Raw genomic sequence first — 15,929 nt, 5'->3', positions numbered from 1 at the left:
GGAAGAGACCCAGACATCTGGTGCACATTATAACACAACACATGTCTGGTTGACTGTATCACTTGCCCGTGCTTTTCAAAGCACGTGGCGGTCAAGTATTTTATGCCCTCTTGCACTGAAAAATTACCTGTCATCACATATTCAACACGACGGCGGGAGTCGCCGGCTAGTGATCCCAAACATTTTCTTTTATTAAAATAAAAAACAAGTATCAAAGGGATCCTGATTAATTCGAAGGAAAGGCACCTCATGTTGCAGGGCTGCACTTTGTGTGTGATTGTCTCTTGTGTAATTATACACGGAATTGTCTGGGGGAGATAGGACAGGGAGTTTAACAGCAGAGGATGTTTGTCCCATTGCCTTCCCACGTTTCAGAGATTAAAAAGCACGGGACATTAACACGAGGCTGATTTTGTGATTTTTTTTTCAGTTACGAAAGCAAATGAGCTTTTACTTTACCTTATTCTATTCGCTGGTTTCAAACAGATCTAGAAGTCCAAACCATTTTTAAAAATCTTTACTGTGAATATTATCATTACGCTAATGGAGAACAGTGACTCGAAGATAGGAATCACTAATTGGTCACATTTGATCTATTGAAAGGCTAAAAGCAAGTGACCAGATGTTAATTATACAGGCCACATCATGCCGGAGTGTCGTCTTTCTTTCTATAGCTTGCCTAGATTTTATTTTCTACCTTCCATTATTATATATTTTAAATACTCGAACTTTCCAATACATAGTGTAAAAATTATATTTAGAATGTCTATATATTCATATAATAATCTATACCGCTCACCTCCAATTAAAACTAAGCTTTTTTCTCCAAAATATTTATATCCGAAAACACAGTGCAATGCAATATTCTCCTAACTCTCTTAAATATATTTGATCTATGTTTTTGGTTTCTTTGTGGAACACACACCTGTGCTGAGGATAAAAACCTGACACGTTAATCCCACAAAAACTTTAGTTTCAGTCGATGACTAAATAGTTAACTTCAGTTTCTCCTGCGTTCTGCAGTCCAGCCACATCTAAAAGCACAGAGTCAGTAGAACATTTGGTGTGTTTTTAAAAAAAAACTAACGCGTGTATATTTCCATGTAAGTTTCAGACGATCGGGAATAATGCCCCGCACTTACTCTCGTTTTCCTTCTCGGTCCTTTCTATGTGACTGGCTGCTTCCAAGAGGATTTGAACATTTTGCAGAAAAGTGTTGATCTGCTGCACAGTCTCTTCTGTGTTGAGGATGTTATTGAGAGGGAACCGCGACATGGCTGCAAGATCCCAGCCGAGTCACACAGGCGGCTTGCCGCTGATCAAGAGGGCTGGAGATAAATGACAGGCAATTATAATTGCACGTCTTTCCTGGACCTTCCGCGTTTTCCCATTCTCTCTCTCACATGTGAGGCTCAGCCTGTCTGTGTCTGGTGCCGGTGATGAATAGAGTTACTGAGCGATTCCCGCGGGTCTCAGCGCCTGATCCAATCCAGCAGAAAATGCTTCCAGGAGCGGTCCTGCCTCTTTTTTAAATTGTAGACCGCAGCGCGCCGCTCTGTGTCATTTAAGCGCCCATGTCTCAACTCACCCAGACAGAGCATTCAACGGATCCCACTCACTGGCACAGTTTGGAAACGGAGTCTAAGATCATCCCGGTTCTCGCTGCAACTCCAGCTCTCGTGCTCACCCACATTAGTTTTATGTTTCATACGGTCAATGTATAAAATGTATCTTTTGACTAAAGTGAAACAATGAGTGTATGTGATTTTAAAACATTTTTTTTCCAAGGCACCTGTGTTTCGTTAAAAAGTAATCTTTATTTTGCAAACTGACTCATTCCCCTACCTAACTGCTGGCTTTAATCTCACCTCAGCAACTTGTAACTAGGCTCGCAGTCTCACTTGTAAAGACTATTAACTGTCAATATATACACATTTGTTACATATTGTAGCAATCTTGACTCTTGACTGATTGTTGTGTACCATGTAACATTTGGGGAAATGAAAATGCTGTACATAATCAAATCAAATCAAATCAAATCAACTTTTATTGTCATTGTTAGTGCACAAGTGCAGTACAACGAAATATAGGCTTGCGGCTCCCGAGAGTGTACATTTGGATTAAGACATTTAAACATTCAACATACATTTGGCTTGCAGTATATTAACATAAATATGACCATAATAAAGTGCATTGGCAGATGTGCAGGCTTTAGAGTTTATTTGTGGAGTTCAGTAAGATACAGTAGAATTAGAGAAGTGGATGTTTTCAAGAAGGCTTTCTTCCCCAAAACCCTCCATTTAAATGAGTTATTTTCTCCACTTTTAGTGGAAAAAAGACTCGCATTTATATAGCGGCTTTCACGACCACTGGACGTCTCAGTGCGCTTGTAATGTGGGAAACGCGGCAATTTGCACACAGCAAGCTCCTACAAACAGCGATGTGATAATGACCAGATAATCTGTTTTAGTGATGTTGATTTGAGGGATAAATATTGGCCAGGACACCAGGGATAACCTGAAATGTTGACTCTATTTCTCTCTCCACGGATGTTGCCTGGCCTGCTGAGTTTTTCCAGCATTTTCTGTTGTTATGCCAGGGATAACTCCCCTGCTGTTCTTCGAAACAGTGCTGTGAGATCTTTTACGTCCACTTGAGAGTTCATCGACCTGAAACGTTAACTCTGTTTCTCTCTTCACAGATGCTGCCTGACCTGCTGAGTTTCTCCAGCATTTTCTGTTTTTATTTCAGATTTCCAGCATCTGCAGTATTTTCTTTTTGTAATAATACAGCTATGTCGCTGCAGGCCATAAAAATAGTTCTCGTTCATTTTTCACTAACTTTCTTCCATTCTTTGCTCCTCTGAATGATCTGGGGACAGTCTAAAGATGTCATCCATGCCTTGTCTAAGTGGGTCACTCTTCATGTACGAGTCTAGGCAGTGAACAGGACTAGACAGACTAGATGCAGGAAGGATGTTCCCGATGGCGGGGGAGTCCAGAACCAGGGGTCACAGTCTAAGGATAAGGGGTAAGCCATTTAGGACAGAGATGAGGAGGGATTTCTTCACCCGGAGAGTGGTGAACCTGTGGAATTCTCTACCACAGAAGGCAGTTGAGGCCAATTCATTAAATATATTCAAGAAGGAGTTGGATATATTTCTTAAGGCTAAAGGGATCAAGGGATATGGGGAGAAAGCAGGGACAGGGTATTGAATTTGGATGATCAGCCTTGATCTCACTGAATGGCCTACTCCTACGCCTATCTTCTATGTTTGTCTGGATTGGTCACGGCGGAAGGAGAAAATTTCTTGATCGCTATCCAGTCATTCTTGCATAAGTGTGTGTGTGTGTGTGTGTGTGTGTGTGTGTGTGTGTGAGCCAAATATGTCATGCTCATACAATCTCCTGTTTCCATTGATTATTAAACTGCTAAAAACAACTATCAAATCCATATCTATATATACATTTATATGTAAGAAGCTTCTGCATTGTTTTCCACTAAAGTGACTGCATCCATTTTGTTGGCTGCAGACTAAAACTGCATATTGCAAGTTGCACATTTCACACTTGCACATACTATTGTGCAGAAGGATGGCGTATGATGGCCTCTTGCTGTTCCTGGTATTTCAGAGTATCAGTTGAAAATTTACCACAACATCTATTTTGCTACCTACATTTTTGTTCATGAGGAAAGGCAAAAGAAGCCGCCCTTCCTTCCTCGTTGTCCCTGTTCTATTTAGCAATTGAGGACATTTAACTGAATTTGATAAACTTGAGCAGTTTCACAATAACTTGTTCTTTATTAACCAGTCTTGCATATCAATCGAGTGGCCCAAGTGGTGCCATCTCTGGTATTCTCTCCCGTCCTACGGGGAAAGTACCCGGCCTCTAGAGTGGGCTCTCTCCTGAAAGAAAGACTTGCATTTATATAGTGCCTTTCACAACCACTGGACGTCCCAAAGCGCTTTACAGCCAATGAAGTACTTTTTGAAGTGTAGTCACTGTTGTAATGTGGGAAACCCGGCAGCTAATTTATGCTCAGCAAGCTCCCAACAAACAGCAATGTGATAATGACCAGATAATCTGTTTTAGTGATGTTGATTGAGCGATAAATATTGGCCAGGACACCGGGGAGAACTCCCCTGCTCTTCTTAGAAATAGCGCCATGGGATCTTTTACATCCACCTGAGAGAGCAGATGGAGCCTCAGTATAATGTCTCAGCCGAAAAACAGCACCTCCGACAATGCAGCACTCCCTCAGCACTGCACTGGAGTATCAGCCTAGAGTTTTGTGCTCAAGTCTCTGGAGTGGGACTTGAACCCACAACCTTCTGACTCAGAGGCAAGGGTGCTACAAACTTTTAAAAAATATATTATTTATTGAACATTAAAAACATTTACAACACCGTGATCATTCCATTGTATCATACAATTCCATTCCGCCATTCTGCACCGCCATTCCTCCACTACATATTAACATCAAACCCTGAAGTTTAATTAATTTGTCTTCCATAACATATACTAATCTATTGTACTTTAAAAATGGATCAGTAATCATGGCTCCGAATAAGGGAAGTGACATAAGAAAACTACGAGGCACTTGGTCTGAGTATTAAACAAGGCTTTAATCAACTGTTTTTCAACATGGAGAGCTAGTTGTGTCCTTCACTAGTTCCTGTTAAAGGATGTCCTGAGCAAGCTGGGCCCATGTCTGAGTATTTATACTCTCCCTGGACAGCGCCACCAGCAGGCCGCCCAGCATCATTTCATAAGTCATTTCCACATGAATGACAAGATTCATGTCAGGAAGTGTGCCTGATAATCCCCCCCCATCATTTAATCTCCGGCCCTTCCCTCCTCCCATGCTCCTTCCCAACTTTTCGGGCAGCTGTTGCTTTCACCTGCAGCCTCTGGCTCTTTTTCACCTCCTGTTTGAACCTTCCCTGCAGGTTCAGCCTCTTCCTTACATTAGGTTTGGGCCGAGGAGCTGCCCCTTCTGCCCCTCACTAACCTTTTCTTTCCCTTTCCACACAATGCCACCTCTCCCCACTTCCATGTCTCTGTCCCCCTCTGACTCCTCACTCTCGAGCTCTCTGTACCCTCCCGTCCCTGCTCCCCATCAGATACATAATCTCCCTTAGAGAGTCTTCCTGCTATCACAGTTTCTCCAACAGTGCTACTTCCTTCAGCCTCATCTCCACTGCTGACCCTTGCTCCCCGTTTCTTCTCTCTCTCTCGGACGATGGCGCATCTGCACCTATCTTACTCCCTTCTGGCGTCTTTGTCTCCCCGCTCCTGTCCTACTGCCCCTTTAAGGCTCCTGCCTCTTGCACCTTCTCCTTGTCCCCTCCTGCTCCCCGAGATGTCCGACTGCCCGTCCTTCTTTGGAATACTTACACTTACCCTGCTCCCGCCTCCTCTCCCCCTGCAGACACCAGATTCTTTAGTGTGAGCCGAGCTGTATTATGGCTTGACTCTGCCCTCGAGCTGGCCACCAAACTCCAAACTCTTGGCCTGAACACTTCCCTCTGCAACTGGACCCTGGACTTCCTAACAAACAGACTCCAGTCTGTCAAATTAGGTAACCACACCTCCCCCCCCCCCCCGACCCTGAACACGGGGGCCCCACAAGGATGTGTGCTGAGCCCCCTCCTCTACTCCCTCTTCACCCACGACTGTGTGGCTGTTCATGGTTCCAACACCATCATCAAGCTTGCGGATGATACCACGGTAGTAGGCCAGATCACCAACAACGATGAGTCAGCCTACAGGGAGGAGGTCCAGCATCTTGTGAAGTGGTGCACCGATAACAACCTGGCCCTTAACATCAAGAAAACCAAAGAAATCATTGTGGACTTCAGGAAGTCTAAAGGCGGAAGTCACACCCCCATCCACATCAATGGGGCTGTGGTGGAAAGGGTGGCCAGCTTTAAGTTCCTCGGAGTCCACATCACGGAAGACCTCTCCTGGTCCCTCAACACCTCCTCTCTGGTGAAGAAGGCCCAGCAGCGCCTATATTTCTTGAGGAGGCTGAAGGGATGTAATCTGTCACCCCCGATCCTCTCTAACTTCTACCGCTGCACTATAGAGAGCATCCTGACAAACTGTATCACGGTATGGTACGGCAGCCGTAGCTCCCATGACCGGAAAGCCCTGCAGCGGGTAGTCAAAACTGCCCAACAAATTACCGGCACCCGGCTACCGACCATAGAACATATATATCAGAAACGCTGCCTACGGAGGGCACGGTCCATCATCAAAGACCCTACCCACCCCAGCCACAGTCTGTTCGCCCTCCTACCATCTGGAAGACGCTACAGATGCATTCGCACCCGTACGACCAGATTTAGGAACAGCTTCTTTCCCAGGGCTGTCATCCTACTGAACTCCACAAATAAACACTAAAGCCTGCACATCTGCCGATGCACTTTATTATGGTCATATTTATGCTAATATATATGTACAAATGTATGTTGAAATGTTTAAGTGTCCTAATCCAAATTGTACACTCTCGGGAGCCGCAAGCCTACATTTCGTTGTACTGCACTTGTGCACTAACAATGACAATAAAAGTTGATTTGATTGATTGGTTTGATTTGATTGACTTCACCCCCTCTGGGAACCGCGCCTTTACATAACGGGTTCCATCTGCTACCTGTATTCCTGGATAGTATCCCCTCTTTATTGCCGAGCAAATTTTAATGTCCCACGACTCCAACTTTTTTATTAGCACTTCGTCCTCAATACAAACTGGCAAGTTTAAGAATGAGACCACCACCTCTTCCGAATATAGCAGAGATACCTCCAAGAACTTATCGCCAACTTTCAGACTGAGTAAAAGTCTTTTCACCTCCTCAGCCACTGACCGTCACACAAACCTAAAATTCGGCTTTGGTCGGCAGGCAAAGCAGCTTCCCTCACCGCAGTCCTCATGTATCACTAGACTGATACCTGGGATGGCAGGAATGACGTATGAGGAGAGATTGGGTCGATTGGGCTTATACTCGCTGGAGTTTAGAAGAATGAGAGGGGATCTCATTGAAACTTATAAAATTCTAACAGGACTAGACAGACTGGATGCAGGAAGGATGTTCCCGATGGCGGGGGAGTCCAGAACCAGAGGTCACAGTCTAAGGATAAGGGGTAAGCCATTTAGGACTGAGATGAGGAGGAATTTCTTCACCCAGAGAGTGGTGAACCTGTGGAATTCTCTACCACAGAAGGCAGTTGAGGCCAATTCATTAAATATATTTAAGAAGGAGTTAGATATATTTCTTAAGGCTAAAGGGATATGGGGAGAAGGCAGGGACAGGGTACTGAATTTGGATGATCAGCCATGATCTCATTGAATGGCAGAGCAGGCTCGAGGGGCCGAATGGCCTACTCCTGCTCCTATCTTCTATGTTTCTATGTGTCAGCCTAGATTATGCACTCAAGTTGACAGTAAGGCTTGAACCCACTATCCTTCTGACTTTTATGTACCACAGGACTTAAGTTATTGATTTACCTCTGGGTGCTTATTGTTAATTTCAGCCTGGTTTATCACATTGCATCTTTTGATAATCACGTTCAGTCAAAAAAAAATCAGAGACAACATGTATCAACTTTCAGCAGTTCCAGGTTATAATTTCAGCCTTGTTCAAAGAGTTGACTTGTTTGGCAAATGTTCCGTAGTCTCCGCCTAATGGCGTTGATAGGTCAATGAGTGGCTCTCTGCTGATGATTGATGGATGGAGACCGCCCCTACTGTTAGTTTGGTCAGCAGAGTAACCGCTCCAACACCTGCCTCCGTGTCGGGGAATCGGCTCCCGTTCAGTGATGGGGACCGCAGGACTGCTCTGCTGCACCATCCTCGGCAGCTTGATCGAGCTCCATCTTCCCATGGTGCCTAAAGTGGCCTCTGTGTTAATCTGATGGCAAAATACTGCGGATGCTGGAAATCCAAAATAACAGAAAATGCTGGAAAAACTCAGCAGGCCAGGCAACATCCGTGGAGAGAGAAATAGAGTCAACGTTTCGGGTCGAAACCCTTCGTCAGGACTGAAAAAACACAGGAAATGAAACCGATTAAAAGGCCAGTTTGGGGGCTGGGAAATGGGGATGAAAGAACAAAAGAGAAGTGAAGAGACATTAAGAGGTATTCAAAACCAGACGAGATGGTGATGGGACTAGTGGAGAGACAAAAGACGGCTCTAGATGAGGTGTGAAATGCGCTGGCAGAATGGGAGACAGCTGCCATGTGGGAGAGAAAAAAAAGGGGGAAGGGCGCAAAACAAAGGTGTGGATAAAAAATATATAAAAATATAATAGGGGCTGAGGTTATGATCTGAAATTGTTGAACTCGATATTGAGTCCGGAAGGCTGTAAAGTGCCTAATCGGAAGATGAGGTGCTGTTCCTCGAGCTTACACTGAGCTTCCGTGGAACAATGCAAGAGGCTGAGGATGGTGAGGTCTGAGTGGGAATGGAGCGGTGAATTGAAATGAAAGGTGACCGGAAGCTCGGGGTCACCCTTACGGACTGAACGGAGGTGTTCCGCAAAGCAGTCACCCAATCTGCGTTTGGTCTCCCCAATGTAGAGGAGACCACATCGTGGGCAGCGAATACAGTATACTAAATTGCAAGAAGTAAAAGTAAATCACTATTTCACCTGGAAGGGGTGTTTGGGGCCCTGGACAATGGGAAGGGGGGAGGTATAAGGGCAGGTGTTGCACCTCCTGCGCTTGCACGGGAAGGTGCCGGGCAAAGGGGAAGGTGAAGGGGGGTGATAGAGGAGTGGACTAGGGTGTCTCGGAGGGAGCAGTCCCTACGGAATGCTGAAAGGGGAGGGGAGGGGGAAGATGCATTTGGTGGTGGGATCACGTTGGAGGTGGCGGAAATGGCGGAGGATGATCCGTTGAATGTGGAGGCTGGTGGGGTGAAAGGTGAGGACAAGGAACCGCTTCCTCCGAGACAGTAGATCATCGATCCTTCATCGTCGCTGGGTCAAAATCCTGGAACTCCCTCCCTAACAGCACTGCGAGAGCACCTTCACCACACGGACTGCAGCGATTCAAGAAGGTGGCTCACCATCACCTTCTCAAGGTCAGTTAGGGATGGGCAATAAATGCTGGCCTTGCCAGCGACGCCCACATCCCGCGAATGAATAAACAAAAATCCTGCAGGTAGGGTCACAGGGAGACCCAAAGCAAATGCGGCGGGGGGGGGGGGGGCAAATTCAAAATATTGTCACAGATTTGATGCCCCCTTGATGCCACATGTCATCCAGTGTCTCAGTCTGGGAATGCTGTGTTCTTCGATATTCCCAAAGCACTTTACAGCCAATGAAGTACTTTTTGAAGTGTAGTCACTGCTGTAATGTAGGAGCATTATAGTGCGAGCACTGATGACAGCCCCAACCTCAGTAGCAGCACTGTAATGTAAGCGAGGTGGCACTACTGCCACAGGAGGAGGAAAAAAACTGTACAGTTTTGGTTTCCGTTCCTAAGTTTGAGTGTCAGCTGTGGCTCAGTGGGAAGCACCCTCGCCTCTGAGTCAGAAGGTTGTGGGTTCAAAGTCCCACTCCTGGGACTTGAGCACATAAAGCTAGGCTGACACTCCAGGGCAGTGCTGAGGGAGTGCTGCACTGTTGGAGATGCCATCTTTCAGATGAGATGTTAAACCGAGGCCCCGTCTGCTCTCTCAGGTGGGCGTAAAAGATCCCATGGCACTATTCCGAAGAAGAGCTGGGGAGTTCTCCCTGGTGTCCTGACCAATATTTATCCCTCAATCAACATAACAAAAACAGATTATCTGGTCATTATCACATTGCTGTTTGTGGGAGCTTGCTGTGCACAAATTGGCTGCCGTGTTTCCTACATTACAACAGTGACTCCACTTCAAAAGTACTTTGGCTGTAAAGTGCTTTTGAGACGTCCGGTGGTCGTGAAAGGTGCTATATAAATGCAAGTCTTTCTAAGGAAGGATATACTTGCCTTCGAGGGTGTGCAACGAAGGTTCAGTAGATTGATTCCTGGGATGAGAGGGTTGACTTATGAGGAGAGATTGAGTAGATTGGGTCTATACTCTCTGGGGTTTAGAAGAATGAGAGTTGATCTCATTGAAACATCTAAGATTCTGAGGGAGATTGACAGGGTAGACGCTGAGAGGTTGTTTCCCTTGGCTGGAGAGTTTAGAACTAGGAGGCATAGGGCAGGATTTTCATTAGGCCGTGGAGGCGGATTGGAGGCGTGCGGGGGGGTTAAAATCCTGAAATCGGGTGTCCCAAACCCATCCTGCCCCCAACCCGTCTCCATGCCAGTTTCAAAGGAGGCGGGTACCCGCCCCGCACTGGGACCCGACTCCCCGAGGCGGGAAGGGGATTAGTGCCAATTAACTGCCTGTTAACAGGTAGTTAACAGGCAGTTTTTAGCCTAACCCCTATTTTTAATGTTGAAGTGTGGGATTCCCAACGGCTCCAAACCACGCCAAGTTAGAGGAGGCGGGCCGTCGGGATGAAGGGCTTGGAGGGGTTGAGATGTCTGGTGTTCAGGTGAGTGATGGGTGCATGAGTGCAAAGGTAAGTGTGTTTGGTGTATGTAAAGTGTTTAAAGAAGTTTTACTTACATGTACTTACCTTTACAGCCTTCCTTCCTTCCGGTCTCGGGAGTCCCTCATCTCACCGGCACAGAAAGCAGAAAGAATATAGAGCTGTCAAAAATTGCAGCATTCAGCTTTCTGTTCTGGGGCGATCTCTAAATCACCCTGAGAGGAAGGAATTAACTTAGAATACAGATTGTCAGTGTTTGACAGCTTCAAACAGCTGTGAAACGCTGATATTTCATCTGTCAAAAGGTCTTGACTGATGAAATATCAATCAGTGATGTCACCTGTTGCCAGGTGGCCCCTAATTGGCCTGCTGAGCCCACTGGGCGGGCTCAACAAGGTCAATCAAGTCAAAATCGCGTGGGTTGGCTAGAACTCGATGGAGGTGGGACTACAATCCCGAAAGTTGTAGTCCCGCCTCCTAACCGACTTCTCAATGAAAATCCAGCCCATAGTCTCAGGAGAAATGGTCGGCCATTTAAGACCAAGTATGGCCTAATCCTGCTCCTATTTCTTATGTTCTTAAACCCCTCGAGAGATGATGTACTGACCAGCGATGCTGCGTTTCTCAGCAGGTAGGGCAGTCTGAGGCGACAGCTGTGATTGTGACTTTTAAACAACTGTGCACGTTGTTGTTGGTGCTTCTACTTTTGGAGGAGTGCAGCCAATGGAGAATCGAGGGCTGGGCAACACACCCTGCGTCAGCTGAAGCAGCAATAATCCGACCTGCAGAGAAGCAAGACCAAATCTGCTCCTGATCCAACGGCTGCTTGCTGTGCAAGCACAAGAAGGGGAGCCAGTCCTGTGCACCTGCATTCCTTTGTAACCTGGGCTCCCGATCCCTGCACAGCCCAGCCGGACAACACAGACCAGCATTCAATGCCAAATCTAAATGAGGGAGAGGTCACTCTCTTCCCTGGCTGGGATGGAAATAAAAGGAAAAGTGTAAAGATTCTTTTTACATGGCAGGAATGCAGTTGACTACAAGGGTGTACTCCATAAAGGGGTCACCCTTTTAGAACTGAGATGAGGAGTAATTTCTTCTCTGAGGGTCGTAAATCTGTAGAATTCTCTGTCCCAGAGAGCTGCGGAGGCTGGGTCATTGAATACATTTAAGGTGGAGATAGACAGATTTTTGCAAGATAAGGAAGTGAAGGGTTATGGGGAGCGGGCAGGGAAGTGGCTTTGAGCCCAAGATCAGCCATGATCTTATTGAATGGCGGAGCAGGCTCGAGGGGCCAAGTGGCCTAATCCTGCTCCTATTTCTTATGTTCTTAACCCCAGGGGTCGATGGAAACCCATCGAACCCCCGGTGCACCAACAGAGAGAGTAAAATGGGGTGCCAGGAGCTGCCTCTCTCAAAACAGGATCTGATGTTTTAAGTGTATCATAAGGGCACATTTAGACTGCAACAGTTTCCGTATCAGCAATGCCAAAGTTACAATATAGCTGCAGAATTGTTACTTGACTTAAGAGCAGTTGGAGGAGACCGTCTCCCACCACTTGGGCTCGACACTGCATGACTTGTACCTGAGCCACAGTCAAACCTGGTTTAAAAATATGCTGAGGGGTCTGACCACTTTTCAAAAACTTATCCAAAGTTAATTAAAATAATTAAAGAGTGTGCATGCACCTGCCTGCACTCTCAAAATCCTTTAAAATGTATCAGAAAGGTGGGAAGCTCTGCGCATGCCTCTAAATGTGAGCATTGCGATTAGAGCCAGGCAGTATAACTGCGGCCTGGCTGGAACCCACACTGCAGTTACTGACCTCAGACTGAAACTCTGCAGCACCTTGATAGTATGTGAAACACTTCTGTATTATAAAGCCGGTATGAGCATGCACTGCACTGCAGATTAATCAGTCACAATTCCTTTAAATGCTAACTGTGTAGATTGAGGTGATGGGAGTGGTTCCTCTGGCCTTGAATCGTTGAGATTGCAGTTTATCAGATTAAGGGCAGCGGCGAAATGACATTCAGATCAATGACAATAGGAGGATTGTACCCTCAAACTAAGTCTGCCATTCATTTTAATCATTAACAGCGAGTGGCAGAGTCTCACTGTACAAAAAGTGCTTGAAGTCTTCTGCAGCCTACAGATAAATACAGTGGAGGTTGGATATACACAATCCAGTACAGTGGAGGCTGGGTATACACAATCCAGTACAGTGGAGGCTGGGTATACACAATCCAGTACAGAGGAGGCTGGGTATACACAATCCAGTACAGTGGAGGCTGGGTATACACAATCCAGTACAGTGGAGGCTGGGTATACACAATCCAGTACAGAGGAGGCTGGGTATACACAATCCAGTACAGTGGAGGCTGGGTATACACAATCCAGTATAGAGGAGGCTGGGTATACACAATCCAGTACAGTGGAGGCTGGGTATACACAATCCAGTACAGAGGAGGCTGGGTATACACTATCCAGTACAGAGGAGGCTGGGTATACACAATCCAGTACAGTGGAGCTTGGGTATACACTATCCAGTACAGTGGAGGCTGGGTATACACAATCCAGTATAGTGGAGGCTGGGTATACACAATCCAGTACAGTGGAGCTTGGGTATACACTATCCAGTACAGAGGAGGCTGGGTATACACAATCCAGTACAGTGGAGGCTGGGTATACACAATCCAGTACAGAGGAGGCTGGGTATACACAATCCAGTACAGAGGAGGCTGGGTATACACAATCCAGTACGGTGGAGGCTGGGTATACACAATCCAGTACGGAGGAGGCTGGGTATACACAATCCAGTACGGAGGAGGCTGGGTATACACAATCCAGTACGGTGGAGGCTGCGTATACACAATCCAGTACGGTGGAGGCTGGGTATACACAATCCAGTACGGTGGAGGCTGGGTATACACAATCCAGTACGGTGGAGGCTGGGTATACACAATCCAGTACGGTGGAGGCTGCGTATACACAATCCAGTACGGTGGAGGCTGCGTATACACAATCCAGTACGGTGGAGGCTGGGTATACACAATCCAGTACGGTGGAGGCTGGGTATACACAATCCAGTACGGTGGAGGCTGGGTATACACAATCCAGTACGGTGGAGGCTGGGTATACACAATCCAGTACGGTGGAGGCTGGGTATACACAATCCAGTACGGTGGAGGCTGGGTATACACAATCCAGTACAGTGGAGGCTGGGTATACACAATCCAGTACAGTGGAGGCTGGGTATACACAATCCAGTACAGTGGAGGCTGGGTATACACAATCCAGTACAGAGGAGGCTGGGTATACACAATCCAGTACAGTGGAGGCTGGGTATACACAATCCAGTACAGAGGAGGCTGGGTATACGCAATCCAGTACAGAGGAGGCTGGGTATACGCAATCCAGTACAGTGGAGGCTGGGTATACACAATCCAGTATAGAGGAGGTTGGGTATACACAATCCAGTACGGTGGAGGCTGGGTATACACAATCCAGTACGGTGGAGGCTGGGTATACACAATCCAGTACGGTGGAGGCTGGGTATACACAATCCAGTACGGTGGAGGCTGGGTATACACAATCCAGTACGGTGGAGGCTGGGTATACACAATCCGGTACAGTGGAGGCTGGGTATACACAATCCGGTACAGAGGAGGCTGGGTATACACAATCCGGTACAGTGGAGGCTGGGTAAGCCCAATCGTAGTGAAGATGAGTTTGGATATAGACAGCGGAGGCTGGATTTTCCGATCTCCATTAAAATAAAGCTGACTGGAAAACCTAGTTTTGAGTATCAACGAGGAATTTAACCGTGAAAAGCGTCGCAACCGAACCCAATCTTTCCCTCAGCTGGTGTGTACACAGATGCCGTACCCAGCAGGGTTACTGGATAGCGAACAGGAACACTGGCTGAACTGTCCCTCTCCCTCGCTCTAGGAGAATGAGATCACCTGCAGTGGCCCCTATTACTGCTCCAATTGAGAGCAGTTAAAACCGCACAGATAGGGGCTTGAACCCGAGACTCTATCCAGTCTCAATGCCTTTACCAAAAAATGCAATTATGCATTAAAAAAAGTGACCTGCACCATAATAATTACACACTAGAATTGCTAAGTGTACGTGGGCAGCACTGGAACTTGCTGATTAAAAGCCAGAATATTTATTCCAACCCTGAAGCTGGTCAGTGTCTTGTGCACACTGGACACTCATCACTGAAGCAAGTGATCTCAGTCAGGCCAAGCAATGCAGGGTTAAAACATAGAAACATAGAAGATAGGAGCAGGAGTAGGCCATTCGGCCCTTCGAGCCTGCTCCGCCATTCAATGAGATCATGGCTGATCATCCAAATTCAGTACCCTGTCCCTGCCTTCTCCCCATATCCCTTGATCCCTTTAACCTTAAGAAATATATCCAACTCTTTCTTGAATATATTTAATGAACTGGCCTCCACCACCCTCTGTGGCAGAGAATTCCACAGGTTCACCACTCTCTGGGTGAAGAAATTCCTCCTCATTTCAGTCCTAAATGGCTTACCCCTTATCCTTTAGACTATGACCCCTGGTTCTGGACTCACCGGCCATCAGAAACATCCTTCCTGCATCTAGTCTGTCCAGGCCTGACAGAATTTTATAGGTTTCGATGAGATCCCCTCTCAATCTTCTAAACTCCAGTGAGTATAAGCCCAATCAACACAATCTCTCGTCATATGTCATTCCTGCCATCCCAGGTATCAGCCTGGTGAATCTTCGCTGCACTCCTTCCATGGCAAGAACGTCCTTCCTCAGGTAAGGCGACCAAAACTGCACACAATACTCAAGGTGCGGTCTCACCAAGGCCCTGTACAACTGTAGCAAGACATCCTTGTTCCTGTACTCGAACCCTCTTGCTACGAAGGCCAACATACCATTTGCCTTCTTAACCGCCTGCTGCACCTGCATGCTTACCTTCAGCGACTGGTGCACAAGGACACCCAGGTCTCTTTGCACTTCCCCTTCTCCCAATCTATTGCCATTCAAATAATAATCTGATGGTCTGCTTGTCCTCAACATAGGGAATAATACATGAACTGGAGGAAGTTTGGGGGTGGTGGGCGCATTGAAGAATGCATTTTAAAAGGTTATGACAAAAATCTCTGAAATTAGATGACACTTTTAACAACTTGCATTTATATAGCGCCTTTTAACGCAGTAAAACGTCCCAGGGTGCTTCACAGGAGCGTAATCAGACAAGATTTGACACCGAGCCACATAAGGAGATATCAGGACAGGTCAAAGAGGGAGGTTTTAAGGAGCGAACTTAAAGGAGGAGAGAGGGGTGGAGAGGTTTAGGGAGGGAATTCCAGAGCTTGGGGCGCAGTAGCTTGTATAAATGCACATTGCTGTTAT

General features: G+C 46.6%; 1 protein-coding gene across 2 annotated transcripts in view; it reads right to left on the bottom strand.

Moving 5' to 3' along the window:
- mxi1 (max interactor 1, dimerization protein) overlaps positions 1-1,577 on the bottom strand; it is a 72,328-nt gene extending 70,751 nt beyond the window's left edge. The window contains exon 1 of one of the 2 annotated variants that reach the window (XM_085994342.1): positions 1,143-1,577. In XM_085994342.1, coding sequence (XP_085850468.1) covers positions 1,143-1,275 — 133 coding nt within the window. In that variant the 5' untranslated portion in view covers positions 1,276-1,577. The remainder of the gene's footprint in view (positions 1-1,142) is intronic. The other variant, XM_085994341.1, reaches the window with a different exon arrangement.
- Between the last annotated feature and the right edge of the window lie 14,352 nt (positions 1,578-15,929).

The sequence above is a fragment of the Somniosus microcephalus genome, chromosome 8 (genome assembly GCF_052327205.1).
Source record: "Somniosus microcephalus isolate GS21.2 chromosome 8, FLI_Smic_1.0, whole genome shotgun sequence".
Taxonomy (NCBI): domain Eukaryota; kingdom Metazoa; phylum Chordata; class Chondrichthyes; order Squaliformes; family Somniosidae; genus Somniosus; species Somniosus microcephalus.
This window is presented reverse-complemented; position numbering and strand designations above follow the sequence as displayed.